The 13,714-nt window shown below is 41.0% G+C and overlaps 1 protein-coding gene across 1 annotated transcript; it reads left to right on the forward strand.

The window, feature by feature from the left end:
- The first annotated feature begins 219 nt into the window (after window positions 1–219).
- LOC308405773 (uncharacterized protein) lies at window positions 220–10,777 on the forward strand. The gene is made up of 12 exons (XM_080896515.1): window positions 220–438; window positions 539–898; window positions 2,362–2,447; window positions 2,788–2,928; window positions 3,064–3,203; window positions 3,419–3,512; window positions 3,639–3,762; window positions 3,880–4,105; window positions 4,197–4,383; window positions 4,483–5,471; window positions 9,481–9,602; window positions 9,691–10,777. The coding sequence occupies exons 8-11, from the start codon at window positions 4,034–4,036 to the stop codon at window positions 9,517–9,519; spliced, it is 1,287 nt and encodes a 428-aa protein (XP_080752641.1). The 5' UTR covers window positions 220–438; window positions 539–898; window positions 2,362–2,447; window positions 2,788–2,928; window positions 3,064–3,203; window positions 3,419–3,512; window positions 3,639–3,762; window positions 3,880–4,033; the 3' UTR covers window positions 9,520–9,602; window positions 9,691–10,777.
- The last annotated feature ends 2,937 nt before the right edge of the window (window positions 10,778–13,714 follow it).

Here is a 13,714-nt window from a genome sequence, read left to right on the forward strand (position 1 = left end):
AAACACTGTGGGTGTAGGTAACTCCCTAGAGGTCATAAAACCCCTCTCACTTCCAAACCACATTTACAAATGTTGAGACCCCCACCCTAAAACATCCTCTGGGGAATTTCCACTCAGCTTTAACTCTTCTCTGTTTTACTTTCACAGCTCAAGTGGGGGAGGGGTACCCTACTCCTAAGTTCACGACAGAGTCAACCTTTATTATATTGAGGGCACACAGTAAATTTCCCAGTGTTAAATCAGCAGTGTTAAAGTGTATTTACTCTAATAGAGTCATTATAACGACAGCTGGAGCAAAACGCCTCCCAGTGTGGGTATTAATGCGCGGAGTTAAAAGAGGCAGTGTCAATGTTACTCTAGAAAGCTCCTCCCACCACAGACTCCTTTTCAAACCAAGAGGATTTTTCACAACGCCATTTTCTTTACATCAGTTACACGGTAAGTTGTTCATATTCACTTATTAAAACCAACAATTTGACATTTTAAACACAAGTAGCATGTTAAAATAAGGTTACATTCCTTTTGTCCATGTTTACAGCGTCTCTACCACCTCAGACGCTTGAGAGACTTCCAACTGCCCTCCAAGGTGCTCAGGAACTTTTACTCGTGCACCATAGAGAGCATCCTGGCGGGAAACATCTTAACCTGGTTCGGGAACAGCACCATGCAGGACAGACGAGCTCTACAGAGGGTTGTGCGGTCAGCTGAGCGCACCATCTGCTCCGAGCTCCCTGACCTGCACTCAATCTACAGCAGGCGGTGCTGGACCAAGGCCAGGAAGATCGTGAAGGACCTCAGCCATCCCAACAACAGACTGTTCTCTCTGTTGAGGTCAGGAAAGCGATTCCGCTCCCTGAAGACCAACACAGAGAGACTGAGGAGGAGCTTCTTCCTGCAGGTGATACGGTCTCTCAATCACACCACCACACAGTACTGACCCACACATATGGTTCTTACACACACACTGGACTTTCTGGACTTTGGTTTTGCACAACATTGGTCACTATATTCTTCATTTCCGGTTAATACTTGTACAGCTGCTGTTATTGTGTATATATTTATTTATATTTAGATTCCTTCATACATTCTTATATAGTTCTATATTGTGTATTGTGTATTTTGTTGTACAGTTATTTTATTTTCAACTTTAATTTATATATTTATCTTTATCTTATTCTTCCCAGTTAAATTTACCCTTCATTCTAATTTGTGTTGTACAGTTATTTCATTTTTAACCTTAATTTATATTTTATTCCTTCCTAGTTAAATTTACCCTTTTTAATTTTTCATATTTATTTCCTATCTTATTCATAGCCTTTTCCTTTTTTGTTCTCTTTAGGTCACGAGCAGTTGTCCAAGCATTTCACTACATATCGTACTGTGTATGACTGTGTACGTGACAAATAAAATTTGAATTTGAATTTGAATTTGAATTTGAATATTTCATTTTGTACCTGAAGCAAATGTGACACTGTCTGTATGCTAACGTAAGGTTGTTAGTTAGTGTTGGCTAAGACTGTAAGGCTTGTTAATTTATTTCAGTGTGTAGTGGTGATTGTGTTGTGTTCTAGCATGTTTGAAATTCCATTAAATTAAACCCTCCATGTGTTGGGAGCTACATATTAACATTAGCTAGCTAACTAGCATTTTGGCTAACCTTGAAGCACGGGCAATTCACTTGTTATTGTTACATTTTAAATTATGTAAGGCAAGCATTAACTAATTAAAATTTTACACTAATGTTACATATTTCACTTCTTTTTGGATACCTAGCTATAGAGGTCATTTTCAGTAAGGTTATTGTCTTATTTCAATTCCGCTGCCTTTAGCGATTTTACAGTTACAATGATTACAACCAGCAGGCAGTATAAACTTGATAAAGTATTCAAAATATCCAGGATTCAGTTTGTAATGTTTTCTTTTAGTAGTTTGAACTTAAGATGGCAGTGTTTGTATTTGTAGTGAGTTAACTTGATGTTAACTAATGATGGTATTGACACAAGTTACCTTTTTCCATTTTGGTTAGCAGACTGTTCAGTATGTTAAACTAAAGATGAACAAAATACTGACTCCCTAGTGCTAAGTTAGATCAGACAAACGGTAAAAGTACTAATAACTATTTTAGTTTTGTATTGAGAAATATATTTCATGTAGGTGAAATACTCATTTAGTAAAGGCTTAAAAACTACAGCCAAGGGGCTGAAACACCTTGTTACACTGAAAAAAAAAAGTAACATACAGTGTAAGAAATAACAATGCAAGGCTGTTTTACTGGTATTTATGGGACTGGTTTAATATTAACATTTTCTGTTTTCAGTAGTTCAATGAAGAGCACTGACTATAAGAAATTACTGTCTACAGGAAGCATGCTGCTTAAAGCAAAACTGGGAGGTGTGCAGAAATTTGCTAGAGTATCTGAGCCAAGCCTTAAGGAATTTTGATTGCCGGTAAGAAACCAACATTGTATAAAAAAAGGTGTTCAATGTGCTTTAAGTTCTTTTTGTTATTTAGTCTCTTCAAACTGCATTTTATGATTAATTGAAAATGATCTACGTTTTGGAATCATCTTAGCTACGAATGTATATTTAGTGGAAAAACTGTATAATGTGAGTGTCACTCCTAATCTACCACTTATCAAGCATGTTAGTGGCGCTTAGTAATTTAGTTTTTTTTTTTTATTTGAGTCACTTTTGAAAAAGTATCTTGAAATTATCTTCATTTTAGGCTACAAAACATTAGATGTCATGTAATCTTTTTGTTTATTCAAACTTGTGTGCTTGTTTCCAGCATTTGCAAAGTTTGGTGTGCCAGCCGTAACAAAATGAGTGAAAGTTTTTGATAGTTCAGGGACTGAATTGGATGATGATATATTTGAGGATATAGTAACAGATCCCTCAACTGGGGTACTAACCATCAAATATGAAAAAGGTTTGTTTGAGTGATGTGTGTTTCACTGGATGTCATTTTTTTAGTATCATTATTACATTGTTTATTAAAAAGAGTTTATAAAATGTGTCTATGGAGAGACCATGTAAACTCATTTGTTTTGCTCCTGTTTTTGAGGTCTGGAAACAGCTGCTGCAGAAGTGTCTCCTGAGCTGTCCCAGTTATCATTGCCACATTCATCAGATTCACAGGGTACGGTCATCCTTTCAGACAGCCCTTTTAGGAAACGTCAGAAGCTGGATGCAGAAGCTAAGCAAGTAAGAGTTAACAGATTTCCACATTCTTCTAACAGTGTCATTTTTGTTTGTAGTTTAAGTGTTCTGAACTGCAGTGGTTATATCAACATGTAGAATGTTTTTATTGTGTTTTCCAGTTGGTGGAATTGATTCTCACCAACAAACCTGGTGGAGAACGTATAATAAATGAATACAATCGGACCAAGTGACTAGTTCTTTTCCTTTTGATCTTGCAGTACATCACCACCACGGCAGGTAAAAGAAATGTATGCCAGAGGAATTGTAACCTTTTTCTCTTACCTCAGTGGCCCGTACTCCAAAAATGGCTATGTAAGTAGCTCATAGTAATAACTGATACAACCAAAATCACGTTTAAACATTTTAAATCCTGCTAAAATATATGTCCTTATCAACTCTTCATTGTTACATAACTTATTTTGTTTATTCATTTATCAGTGTCTGTACATGTCACTCTCCAAGGAACATTATTATGATGGCAAGGGTGGCACTGGGTACTTGGCCTGGAGGATTAAAGCCATACAGAGATGCACTGCTAAAGGGAGGCGATTATCATCTAGAGGTAACATTTATAATTCAGTGGAAATACATAATACTGTTCCACATTGTGGTTCTTTATTAATAATGGTTATTAAATGTTGTTATTAGTTTTGATAAAGCTGTATTTTATATTGTCTAGCACCAGGAGATGGATCATCGAGTGAAGACCAGTGTGGTGGACCAACTGTCAGACGAGAGTTGCAGTTTGTTACAGAGAAGTCACTGAGTGAGGATGAGTGCAAGGAAGCAATCTCTCTGATGAACAATTCAGCTGATGAAGACACAGTCACAACATGGTCCTTGACCTCCTGCTGTCAAGCAACATACTGTCTGTTTTTCCACGTTTCAAAGATATCAAAGGCTTGGTGAATATTTGTCATTAATTTGACAATGTAAACACACTTTAATATTTTATAGAAAGCAGATATAATTCTCTATTCTCTATCCCTGTTACAGATCGAACAGGATTTTGTACTGATGTTTGGTGAGGATGTGTCAGGCAGGTTGCTGGAGAGGTGGCCAACAACATTCAAAAGAAGGATTATCCAACAAGGCAGAAAGCTTCCTTCTACCAGTGACCTGGAAGAACTCTTGCTGGCAGCTGACTCTCCTGAGGATGCCACTGAGGTTAATGCTGACATTGGTGAGCTGTTGTTTCTTTGATTAGCACATTCTTAGCATAGCTAACGTAAGCTAAAGTGGCAGTGTCTGTTTTTGTTTTTGACGCTGTCGCCGGTACGAGATTCCGGAATGGCACCACTTACCTCAACATCCAGCTGTGAAAGCTGCATCAACCTGAGCCAAAAAGTGATCGAGCTGGAACAAAGGATATCCACGCTATACCAAATCCATGGGGCTGAATGCGAACTTGACACGATCCTCCTTGTCAAAGCTCAAACCACCGCTACTAGCGCTGAGCTAGCCGACACAGTGCACCATCCAGCTGCTGTGTCCCAAGATCCCGCCAACAGTCAACACAGGCTCTCAACTTGCGTCGCTGGTGCTTCTGCCAAGGACGAGAACTCCTGGTTTCAGCTAGGGGCCAGACCCAAGGCTCTGGTCAGCTCCACTCCACTCCAACCAGCGCCATGGACCATGGTTGAGACGCGTGGTGGCTGCAGAGGGGGCAGGAGGATCCGTCTCTCGCACCCTCACCCCTCCGGTGCGGTAGTATTGGAGAATAAATTCAATGTCCTGGATCCTGTGGACTTTCCTCCTCTGACCGCTAGCCCTCGCCATCCCGCTGTGTCGCTGAGGTCTGCGCCATCTCCACCACTACGCCCCCGGAGCCGCGGCGGGCAACCCGACGCTGTGGTGCAAACTCACCGCGGAGAGCTGTGCTTTACCCCGGCTCCTCGGAGAAGAGGACCCACGGCGCGGCTACCTGGGAGTCACTCACGCAGTCCGGCTGGCGCATCTCCATCTGAACACCCCCGGTGTCGCGGCGCGGGCGTCTCAGATGGCCAACAGCCCTCGGTGGCACCTCCTCTCTCCACGCTGGTCCTCGGGGATTCCATCGTCAGGAACGTGCGGATGAGGGGGGCGCTCACGCTGTCGTTCCCGGGAGCCACTGTTGTTGACATAGTGGACAGAATTCCCAACATTCTGGCATCCCACCCACAGGTTAACCGGCTCATCATCCACATCGGCACCAATGACATCCCCAAACAGCAATCTGAGCTGCTGAAGTTGGACTTCCTCGAACTCTTCAGCCTCCTTGGTCAGTTGCAGGTGAGTGCTTTTATCTCTGGGCCCACCCCCACCTATGGCAGAGGGATAGGCCGTTTCAGCCGGCTGCTCAGCCTTAACACCTGGCTTTCCTCTGCCTGTATCTCCCACGGCGTGGGTTTTATTAACAACTTTGATGCCTTCTGGGAGAGGAGGCATCTTTTTGGGGCAGACGGGCTCCACCTCAACGCCTGGGGACGCCGTTTGCTGTCCGCCAATTTGGCGTACAGCACTCCCGCACATCGCCACTGTCTGCCACTGACTGATTTTCCCCTGGTCCCAGCTCCTATATTTGTTCCACTTTTAACAGTAATACACAAAACTCTGGACTAGGACCTTTCTCTCCCACAGTCAACACAATACCCGTCATAATCACAAACAGAGAGCAACAGAATTATCATAAATCCAGTAACTCCAAAAACATTAATAACCTCCGGCCTCTTCAAAAATATCAACATCCATTCAACTCTATTGTCAATAATCCACCAGTCTCAATCAGTATGGCACTTTTAAATGTACGCTCTCTGTCGAACAAGTCTTTTATTATTAATGATTTAATTTTAGATAATAAACTTGACTGTTTATTTTTAACTGAAACATGGCTGGGCTCGGATGCACCAGTTGTTCTCACTGAGGCCTCCCCACCAAATTTTAGTTTCTCTTTTTCTATTAGAAGTGGTAAGAGAGGTGGTGGGACTGCATCTTTAGCCAACAACACACTCACCACCAAACAAATTTTATTTGATCATTTTACCACTTTTGAATTCCATGCTATTGTTTTCAGCAGCCCTCCAGTTTTATCTGTCACAATTTATAGACCAGCTAAAGACAGCGCTGCTTTTATCAAGGAATTCTCAGAATTTTTAACAAACATACATTCAAAATATAATATGATAATTTTAACCGGTGATTTTAACCTGCACATAGATAATCCTTCTGACCCTGCAACAAAAGAATTCTTAAACATTCTTCACTGTTTGGATTTTATCCAGCACGTCACGCAGCCGACTCACAACAGAGGACACACTCTGGACCTGGTCATCACCCATGGGCTGTCCACCAGCGTGTCCTCTGTTGTTGACTTGGCTGTCTCTGACCACTACTGTGTGTTTTTTAACATCACCGGTTTTATTCAGCGGAAGACCTCAGTGCGAACTGTGAGGAGGCGCTATCTAACCTCTGAAGTGGCTGCAAATTTTACCAGGGTTTTAGTCAAATGCCCCCCTGTGATTTTACCTGCACCCTGCGATTTGATTTTTAGTTATTTTAACAGCAAACTGAAGAAAAGCCTTGACTCCGTTGCTCCACTCACCACCAAAAAGATTAACGTAAAACATGCATCACCCTGGAGAAACGAAGAAGTCAAAAAACTCAAAAGAAATTGCAGGGCAGCAGAAAGGAGATGGAGGAAAAATAAAAATAATATCAACCATCAAATATTTTCCGAGCAACTTAAAATGTACAATAATACATTAAGGAAGTCAAGAAATTCATACTTCGCCAAAATAATCAGTATTAACAAAAATAATCCCAAGGTCCTCTTTTCCACCATAGATCATTTATTTAACCCTGATTTTAAAAGCTCCAAAAGAACCCCCACAGACTCGCTCTGTGAGCAGTTTGCAGACCACTTCAGGGGAAAGATCAGCGCCATCAGATCTGATATTTTATCTAATCGCGATATGATTGTAAACACATCTGAGGGCTCAATTGTACCTGAGGAGACACTGGACAGCTTTGTCCTGGTTAATGCTGAGAACTTTCAGAAGGTTTTCTCCACAGTGAGACCCACCACATGTCTTTTAGATCCAATCCCCTCTTCACTCTTTAAAACACTTTATGGATTTTTTGAGGCTGAGCTTTTATACATGATGAATTGCTCTCTTCAGTTGGGTGTCTTCCCTGCTGCCTTTAAAACGGCGGTGGTGAGGCCCCTTCTGAAGAAGAGCAATTTGGATTGTAATGATTTTAATAACTACAGACCTGTATCCAACTTACCATTTTTAAGTAAAGTCTTAGAAAAACTTGTTTTTACTCAGATTACTGATTTTCTGAATGATAGACAGATCCTGGAGATATTCCAGTCTGGATTTAGGGTGAACCACAGCACAGAGACTGCTCTCCTAAAGGTTTTAAATGATCTTAGATGTAACTGGGACGCCCAAAAGCTCTCAGTCCTGGTGCTACTGGATCTAAGCGCAGCCTTTGATACAGTAGACCACGCTATTCTTTTAAACAGACTAAAACACATGGTGGGCCTCTCTGGTGCTGTACACAACTGGTTCACTTCCTATCTCTCTGACAGATCTTTTATGGTGAGTATGGATACATGCTCCTCTAAGATCCATAAAATGACATGTGGTGTGCCTCAAGGGTCGGTTCTAGGCCCTGTACTTTTTAATTTGTATATGTTGCCTCTCGGCAGTGTCATCAGGAGGCATGGAGTGAACTTCCACAGTTACGCTGATGACACGCAGCTGTACATCTCCGTGTCTCCTGATGACACCAGACCAATGGATGCCCTTTTTAACTGTATCTTGGATATAAGATCTTGGATGGCAGAAAACTTTTTACAGCTTAACCAGGACAAAACTGAAGTTTTAATTGTCGGTCCTGAGGCTCAGAGAGAGAAACTCTTGTCTAAATTAGAGGCATTTTCACTATGTCCTTCGCTACAAGTGAAAAACCTGGGTGTTATTTTTGACTCTGAGCTTGGTTTTATCCCACATGTTAAACATGTAACCAAAATTGGATTTTATCATCTAAAAAATATAGCCAGAGTCCGCCCTATTCTCTCTCGGGCCAACACGGAGATGCTGATGCATGCTTTTATTACCAGTCGCATTGATTACTGTAATGCCCTGCTCTCTGGTCTTCCTAAGAAGAATATTTCAACTTTACAACTCTTGCAAAACTCGGCAGCTCGTGTGCTGACGAAGACCAGAGGGCGGGCCCACATTACACCGGTTTTAGAATCGCTGCACTGGCTCCCCGTGTGTTTCAGGATCGATTTTAAAGTTCTTTTATTGGTTTTTAAATGTCTTAATGGTCTTGGGCCTTCTTATCTCTCAGATCTGCTTTTACCATACGAACCCTCGCGGACCCTGAGGTCCTCTGGTACTGGCCTTTTGATTGTCCCTAAAGTCAGGACACATTCTCACGGAGAGGCAGCTTTTCAGTGGTATGGTCCTCGTCTGTGGAACAGCCTGCCGGAGGAGCTCAGGGCCGCAGAGAACGTACATGTTTTTAAGAACAGGCTCAAGACCCACCTTTTTAATTTAGCTTTTACTTAGCGTTTATTTATTTTTTATGCTTATTTATTCTATCCTGTTATTCTATTATTAATTTAGGATTTACCTAATATTTTTTGATTTTATTCTTATTCATTTTTTAATCTTCTTACTCTATTTATATTTATATTTATATTGTATCCTGTTCTTATTTATTTTATCATTTTACCCTGTATATATCGTATTGCGTCATATCTCCAGTATTTCCTCGGAGGGCGCTCTCTGCACCGGGGCTGTTATTGACCGTGGCTGCTGGTCTCTGGGGTCCTCTCAGCCTGGTTGGGGGGCTCCTTGGCCTCCCTCCTGCTGTGCGCCCAGCCCGGAGGCTGCGGTCTGTGACCGGCTCCCGGTGCAGACGGCTCTCTGTTATAATGTTTCCTCACTTGGCTCATGCGAGCCCAGCCCAATTTTTACTCTTTAAGTGTGCGCGTGTGTGTATGTGTGTGTGGGTGGGGGTGGGGGGATATATGTGTATTGAGAGTGTGGGGAGTGAGTTGGAGGGTGGGGTGGGCTGCTTTTAACTATGTAAAGCACTTTGTGCTACATTTTTTCTGTATGAAAAGTGCTTTATAAATAAAGATTGATTGATTGATTGATATATAATGTTTGTCACAGAACAGTTATCCTTTTTGTCTTTTGGGTCTACTCAAACATTTTATCAATGCATTGAAATATATTGTTGATGATGATTCAACTTTATTAAAAACAAATATTTTTTTCAGGCTGAGACAGTGACCTCTCAGCATTGCTATTACATCTGATTCCACCATCTGGTCAGGGTCGGAAGAGACCAGGAAAGGTGTCAGCTTCTCAAGCAGAAAGGCGTCTTGTGGTCTTCAAGAAGGTTTGTGTTTCTTTTCTATTTTTATGTTATGAATTACCAATTTAAGAAACATTTGATTCTTATTGCCTGTCTGTATTTGTCTTTTCAGACTGGAACAAATATCCAAGAGCACCTTGATGCCATCACTACCAGCACTCAACCCTACCTCCTGGCTGTTGGGGTGAAAAAGAATGACATCCACCAGTTCTTCATTATTCTTGACAAGAATGCCATACCATGCAAGTCTACCTCTTCACTTGGTGCTTTTGATGAACTGTTTAAAGCACATTTTGTGTTTGGCACATCTTAGAACACTATGCTTCACAACATGTACACGTTCATCCAAACCACAGGTTTTAGAAAATATTTAAATACCAAACACCTTAACTATTTTGACCAACAGGCTGACACTGATGTTAACCTACAGCATGATGTGGCATTTAAAGAAATTAGCACTACAGGGGACGTGATGTCAACTAATGTAGAAGAAACACCCACAACATCTGAAAAGGTCAAATAAGAGCACTTTGGATATGTGTGCCTCTGCTGTTGCACAGCTACTGTGAGCCAATCTACTTTGAATAGTTTTGTCTCCTCAATGGAGGAAGTGTTTTTTGAGATTCATACTCAGGCTAAAGATGCAGCCTTACAGAGTGTACCTTTACAGTACACCACAAGTAAAAATAAATATAATAGTAAGAAAATAAAGCATTGGGAGTCCTTTAGCCTGGAAAGATTAGCTTTAGGACCAGGAAAGATGGTGACACTTGGAGAGCTGGAAGACGGTCCAGAAATTGCTTGGAGCTGTGTTGTCTACCAGTTTGTTTTCAGCTAAGTGGATAACAACACGGTATAGAGTACCGCCCTGACTTTATCATCTGTACAGATGTAATGTCTGAGATTCCGTTTTTTTTGTAAGATCAAAAGTACTGTTGTGAAAGATGGCATTGTATTGCTCTGCGGAAAACTGATGGAAACCCTGTGTTTTGATGACCATTATCATGCATTTAGGGTCAGACTGCATCCCAATATGGTGCTGAAGGTGTTGAACATAAATGAGCTGTGTTGCTTCTTCAAATCAAGTATGGCATTTCAGATTCCTCCCTGTATGTCGTTCCATATTGCCGTTTTATGCTGAACTAATTCATTGTTTTAAAGTGTTTTATACACTACATGAGATGTTTTTATATTTTGAGCCTGACATAAAAATAAAGCTGTTAAATGTATTATCTAGTTGTGGTTTTTGCTCACTTGTTTTATATGTAAAAGCATTATTAAAAACCAGGTTTTCATGCTGCAAAACAGTGAATTGTGTGTAAAGGTAACACTACAGGAAGCGTTTTAGTAACATTATTTGGTGTAAAATTAATTACAAATTTTACTCTATGGGAGCTAATTTTTCACTAGAGATTAGTGTATGAATAACACAGTATAGAGTAACATCAACTCCCATCAGAGTTCTTTGAACCCCCAGTGTTAATTTCAAATAACACAATTCAGTGTTAAAAATCAGTGGGATTTTACTCAAATAGAGTTAATTTATCACTAGGATAGAGTAAATAATATGACACTACTAGTAGTGTTAAGTTGATTTAACACTATGCGGTGTTACTCAGTGTTAAATTTTTACTCTGTTTAGAGTTAAATTTACTCTAAAATTTTAACACTATAGAAAGAGTTGATTTAACACCAATTCTGAATGGGACCAAATAGACTCGGAAACAGTGTTAAATTTAACTCTTTAAGTGTTAGTTTGACACTGCAAATTTTACTGTGCAGTGTCAGTGTCTCTACAATAGTTCTACATTCTATGATAACACATTTCTAAACTCTAAATCAGCTAAATATTCTACAATACTGTAGCTCCTGTGAAAACTAAGGTCTCTAATCACAAGTACCTGACTTCGTGGTATAATTCTCAAACACGTACCCTAAAGCAGATTACTCGTAATCTGGAGAGGAAATGGCGTGTCACAAATTTAGAGGATCATCATTTAGCCTGGAGAAATAGTTTGCTGCTTTATAAGAAAGCCCTCCGCAAAGCCAGAACATCTTACTATTCATCACTGATTGAAGAAAATAAGAACAACCCCAGGTTTCTCTTCAGCACTGTAGCCAGGCTGACAAAAAGTCAGAGCTCTTTTGAGCCAACAATCCCTTTAACGTTAACTAGTAATGACTTCATGAACTTCTTCACAAATAAAATTTTTATCATTAGAGATAAAATTACCAGTAATCATCCCACAGATGTAATATTATCTACAGCTACTCTTAGTACCATTGATGTTAAGTTAGACTCTTTTTCTCTAATTGATCTTTCTGAGTTAACTTCAATAATTACTTCCTCCAAACCATCAACGTGTCTTTTAGACCCCATCCATCCATCCATCCATCCATCCATTCGCTTCCGCTTATCCTTTTCAGGGTCGCGGGGGGCGCTGGAGCCTATCCCAGCTGTCATAGGGCGAGAGGCAGGGTACACCCTGGACAGGTCGCCAGTCTGTCGCAGGGCCAACACACAAGGACAGACAACCATTCACACTCACATTCACTCGCACATTCACACCTAGTGGCAATTTGTATTATCCAATTAACCTATCCCCACAAGCTGCATGTCTTTGGACGGTGGGAGGAAGCCGGAGTACCCGGAGAGAACCCACGCAAACACGGGGAGAACATGCAAACTCCACACAGAAAGACCCCGGCCTGATGGTGGAATTGAACTCAGGACCTTCTTGCTGTGCGGCAACAGTGCTAACCACCGTGCCACCGTGCTGTCTTTTAGACCCCATTCCTACAAAACTGCTCAAAGAAGTCCTGCCATTAATTAATTCTTCGATCTTAAATATGATCAACCTATCTCTAATGATCGGCTATGTACCACAGGCCTTCACGCTAGCTGTAGTTAAACCTTTACTCAAAAAGCCATCTCTAGACCCAGCAGTCTTAGCTAATTATAGGCCAATCTCCAACCTTCCTTTCATATCAAAAATCCTTGAAAGACTAGTTGTCAAACAGCTAACAGATCATCTGCAGAGGAATGGTTTATTTGAAGAGTTTCAGTCAGGTTTCAGAGCTCATCACAGCACAGAAACAGCTTTAGTGAAGGTTACAAATGATCTTCTTATGGCCTCTGACAGTGGACTCATCTCTGTGCTTGTCCTGGATGGCATTACCTTGGAGTCATTTTTGACCAGGACATGTCCTTCAATGCACATATTAAACAAATATGTAAGACTGCATTCTTCCATTTGCGCAACATCTCTAAAATTAGAAATATCCTGTCTCAGAGTGACGCTGAAAAACTAGTTCATGCATTTATTACTTCCAGGCTGGACTACTGTAATTCATTATTATCAGGATGTCCAAAAAACTAACTGAAAAGCCTTCAGCTAATCCAAAATGCTGCAGCAAGAGTACTGACAGGGACTAGAAAGAGAGAGCATATTTCTCCTGTTTTGGCTTCCCTTCATTGGCTTCCTGTCCAGAATTGAATTCAAAATCCTGCTCCTCACATACAAGGTCTTAAATAATCAGGCCCCATCTTATCTTAATGACCTTGTAGTACCATATCACCCTATTAGAGCACTTCGCTCTCGCTCTGCAGGCCTACTTGTTGTTCCTAGAGTATTTAAAAGTAGAATGGGAGGGAGAGCCTTCAGTTTTCAGGCCCCTCTTCTGTGGAACCAGCTTCCAGTTTGGATTCAGGAGACAGACACTATCTCTACTTTCAAGATTAGGCTTAAAACTTTCCTTTTTGCTAAAGCATATAGTTAGGGCTGGACCAGGTGACCCTGAATCCTCCCTTAGTTATGTTGCAATAGACATAGGCTGCCGGGGGATTCCCATGATGCATTGAGTTTTTCCTTTCCAGTCACCTTTCTCACTGACTATGTATTAACAGGCCTCTCTGCATTGAATCATATCTGTTATTAACCTCTGTCTCTCGTCCACAGCATGTCTTTTATCCTGTCTTCCTTCTCTCACCCCAACCTATCGCAGAAGATGGCCGCCCCTCCCTGAGCCTGGTTCTGCCGGAGGTTTCTTCCTGTTAAAAGGGAGTTTTTCCTTCCCACTGTTGCCAAAGTGCTTGCTCATAGAGGGTTATATGATTGTTGGGTTTTTCTCTGTAT

Source organism: Rhamphochromis sp. 'chilingali' (assembly GCF_963969265.1).
Source record: "Rhamphochromis sp. 'chilingali' genome assembly, chromosome: 11".
NCBI lineage: Eukaryota > Metazoa > Chordata > Actinopteri > Cichliformes > Cichlidae > Rhamphochromis > Rhamphochromis sp. 'chilingali'.

What these genes read in the sequence shown, in the direction of transcription:
- LOC308405773 (XM_080896515.1), top strand. Translation starts at nt 4,034, where the DNA reads ATGGTCCTTGACCTCCTGCTGTCAAGCAACATACTGTCTGTTTTTCCA. An exon ending in TCAAAGATATCAAAGGCTTG is followed by an intron (nt 4,106 to 4,196) that starts GTGAATATTTGT and finishes TCCCTGTTACAG; the next exon opens with ATCGAACAGGATTTTGTACT. An exon ending in TGAGGTTAATGCTGACATTG is followed by an intron (nt 4,384 to 4,482) that starts GTGAGCTGTTGT and finishes CGCCGGTACGAG; the next exon opens with ATTCCGGAATGGCACCACTT.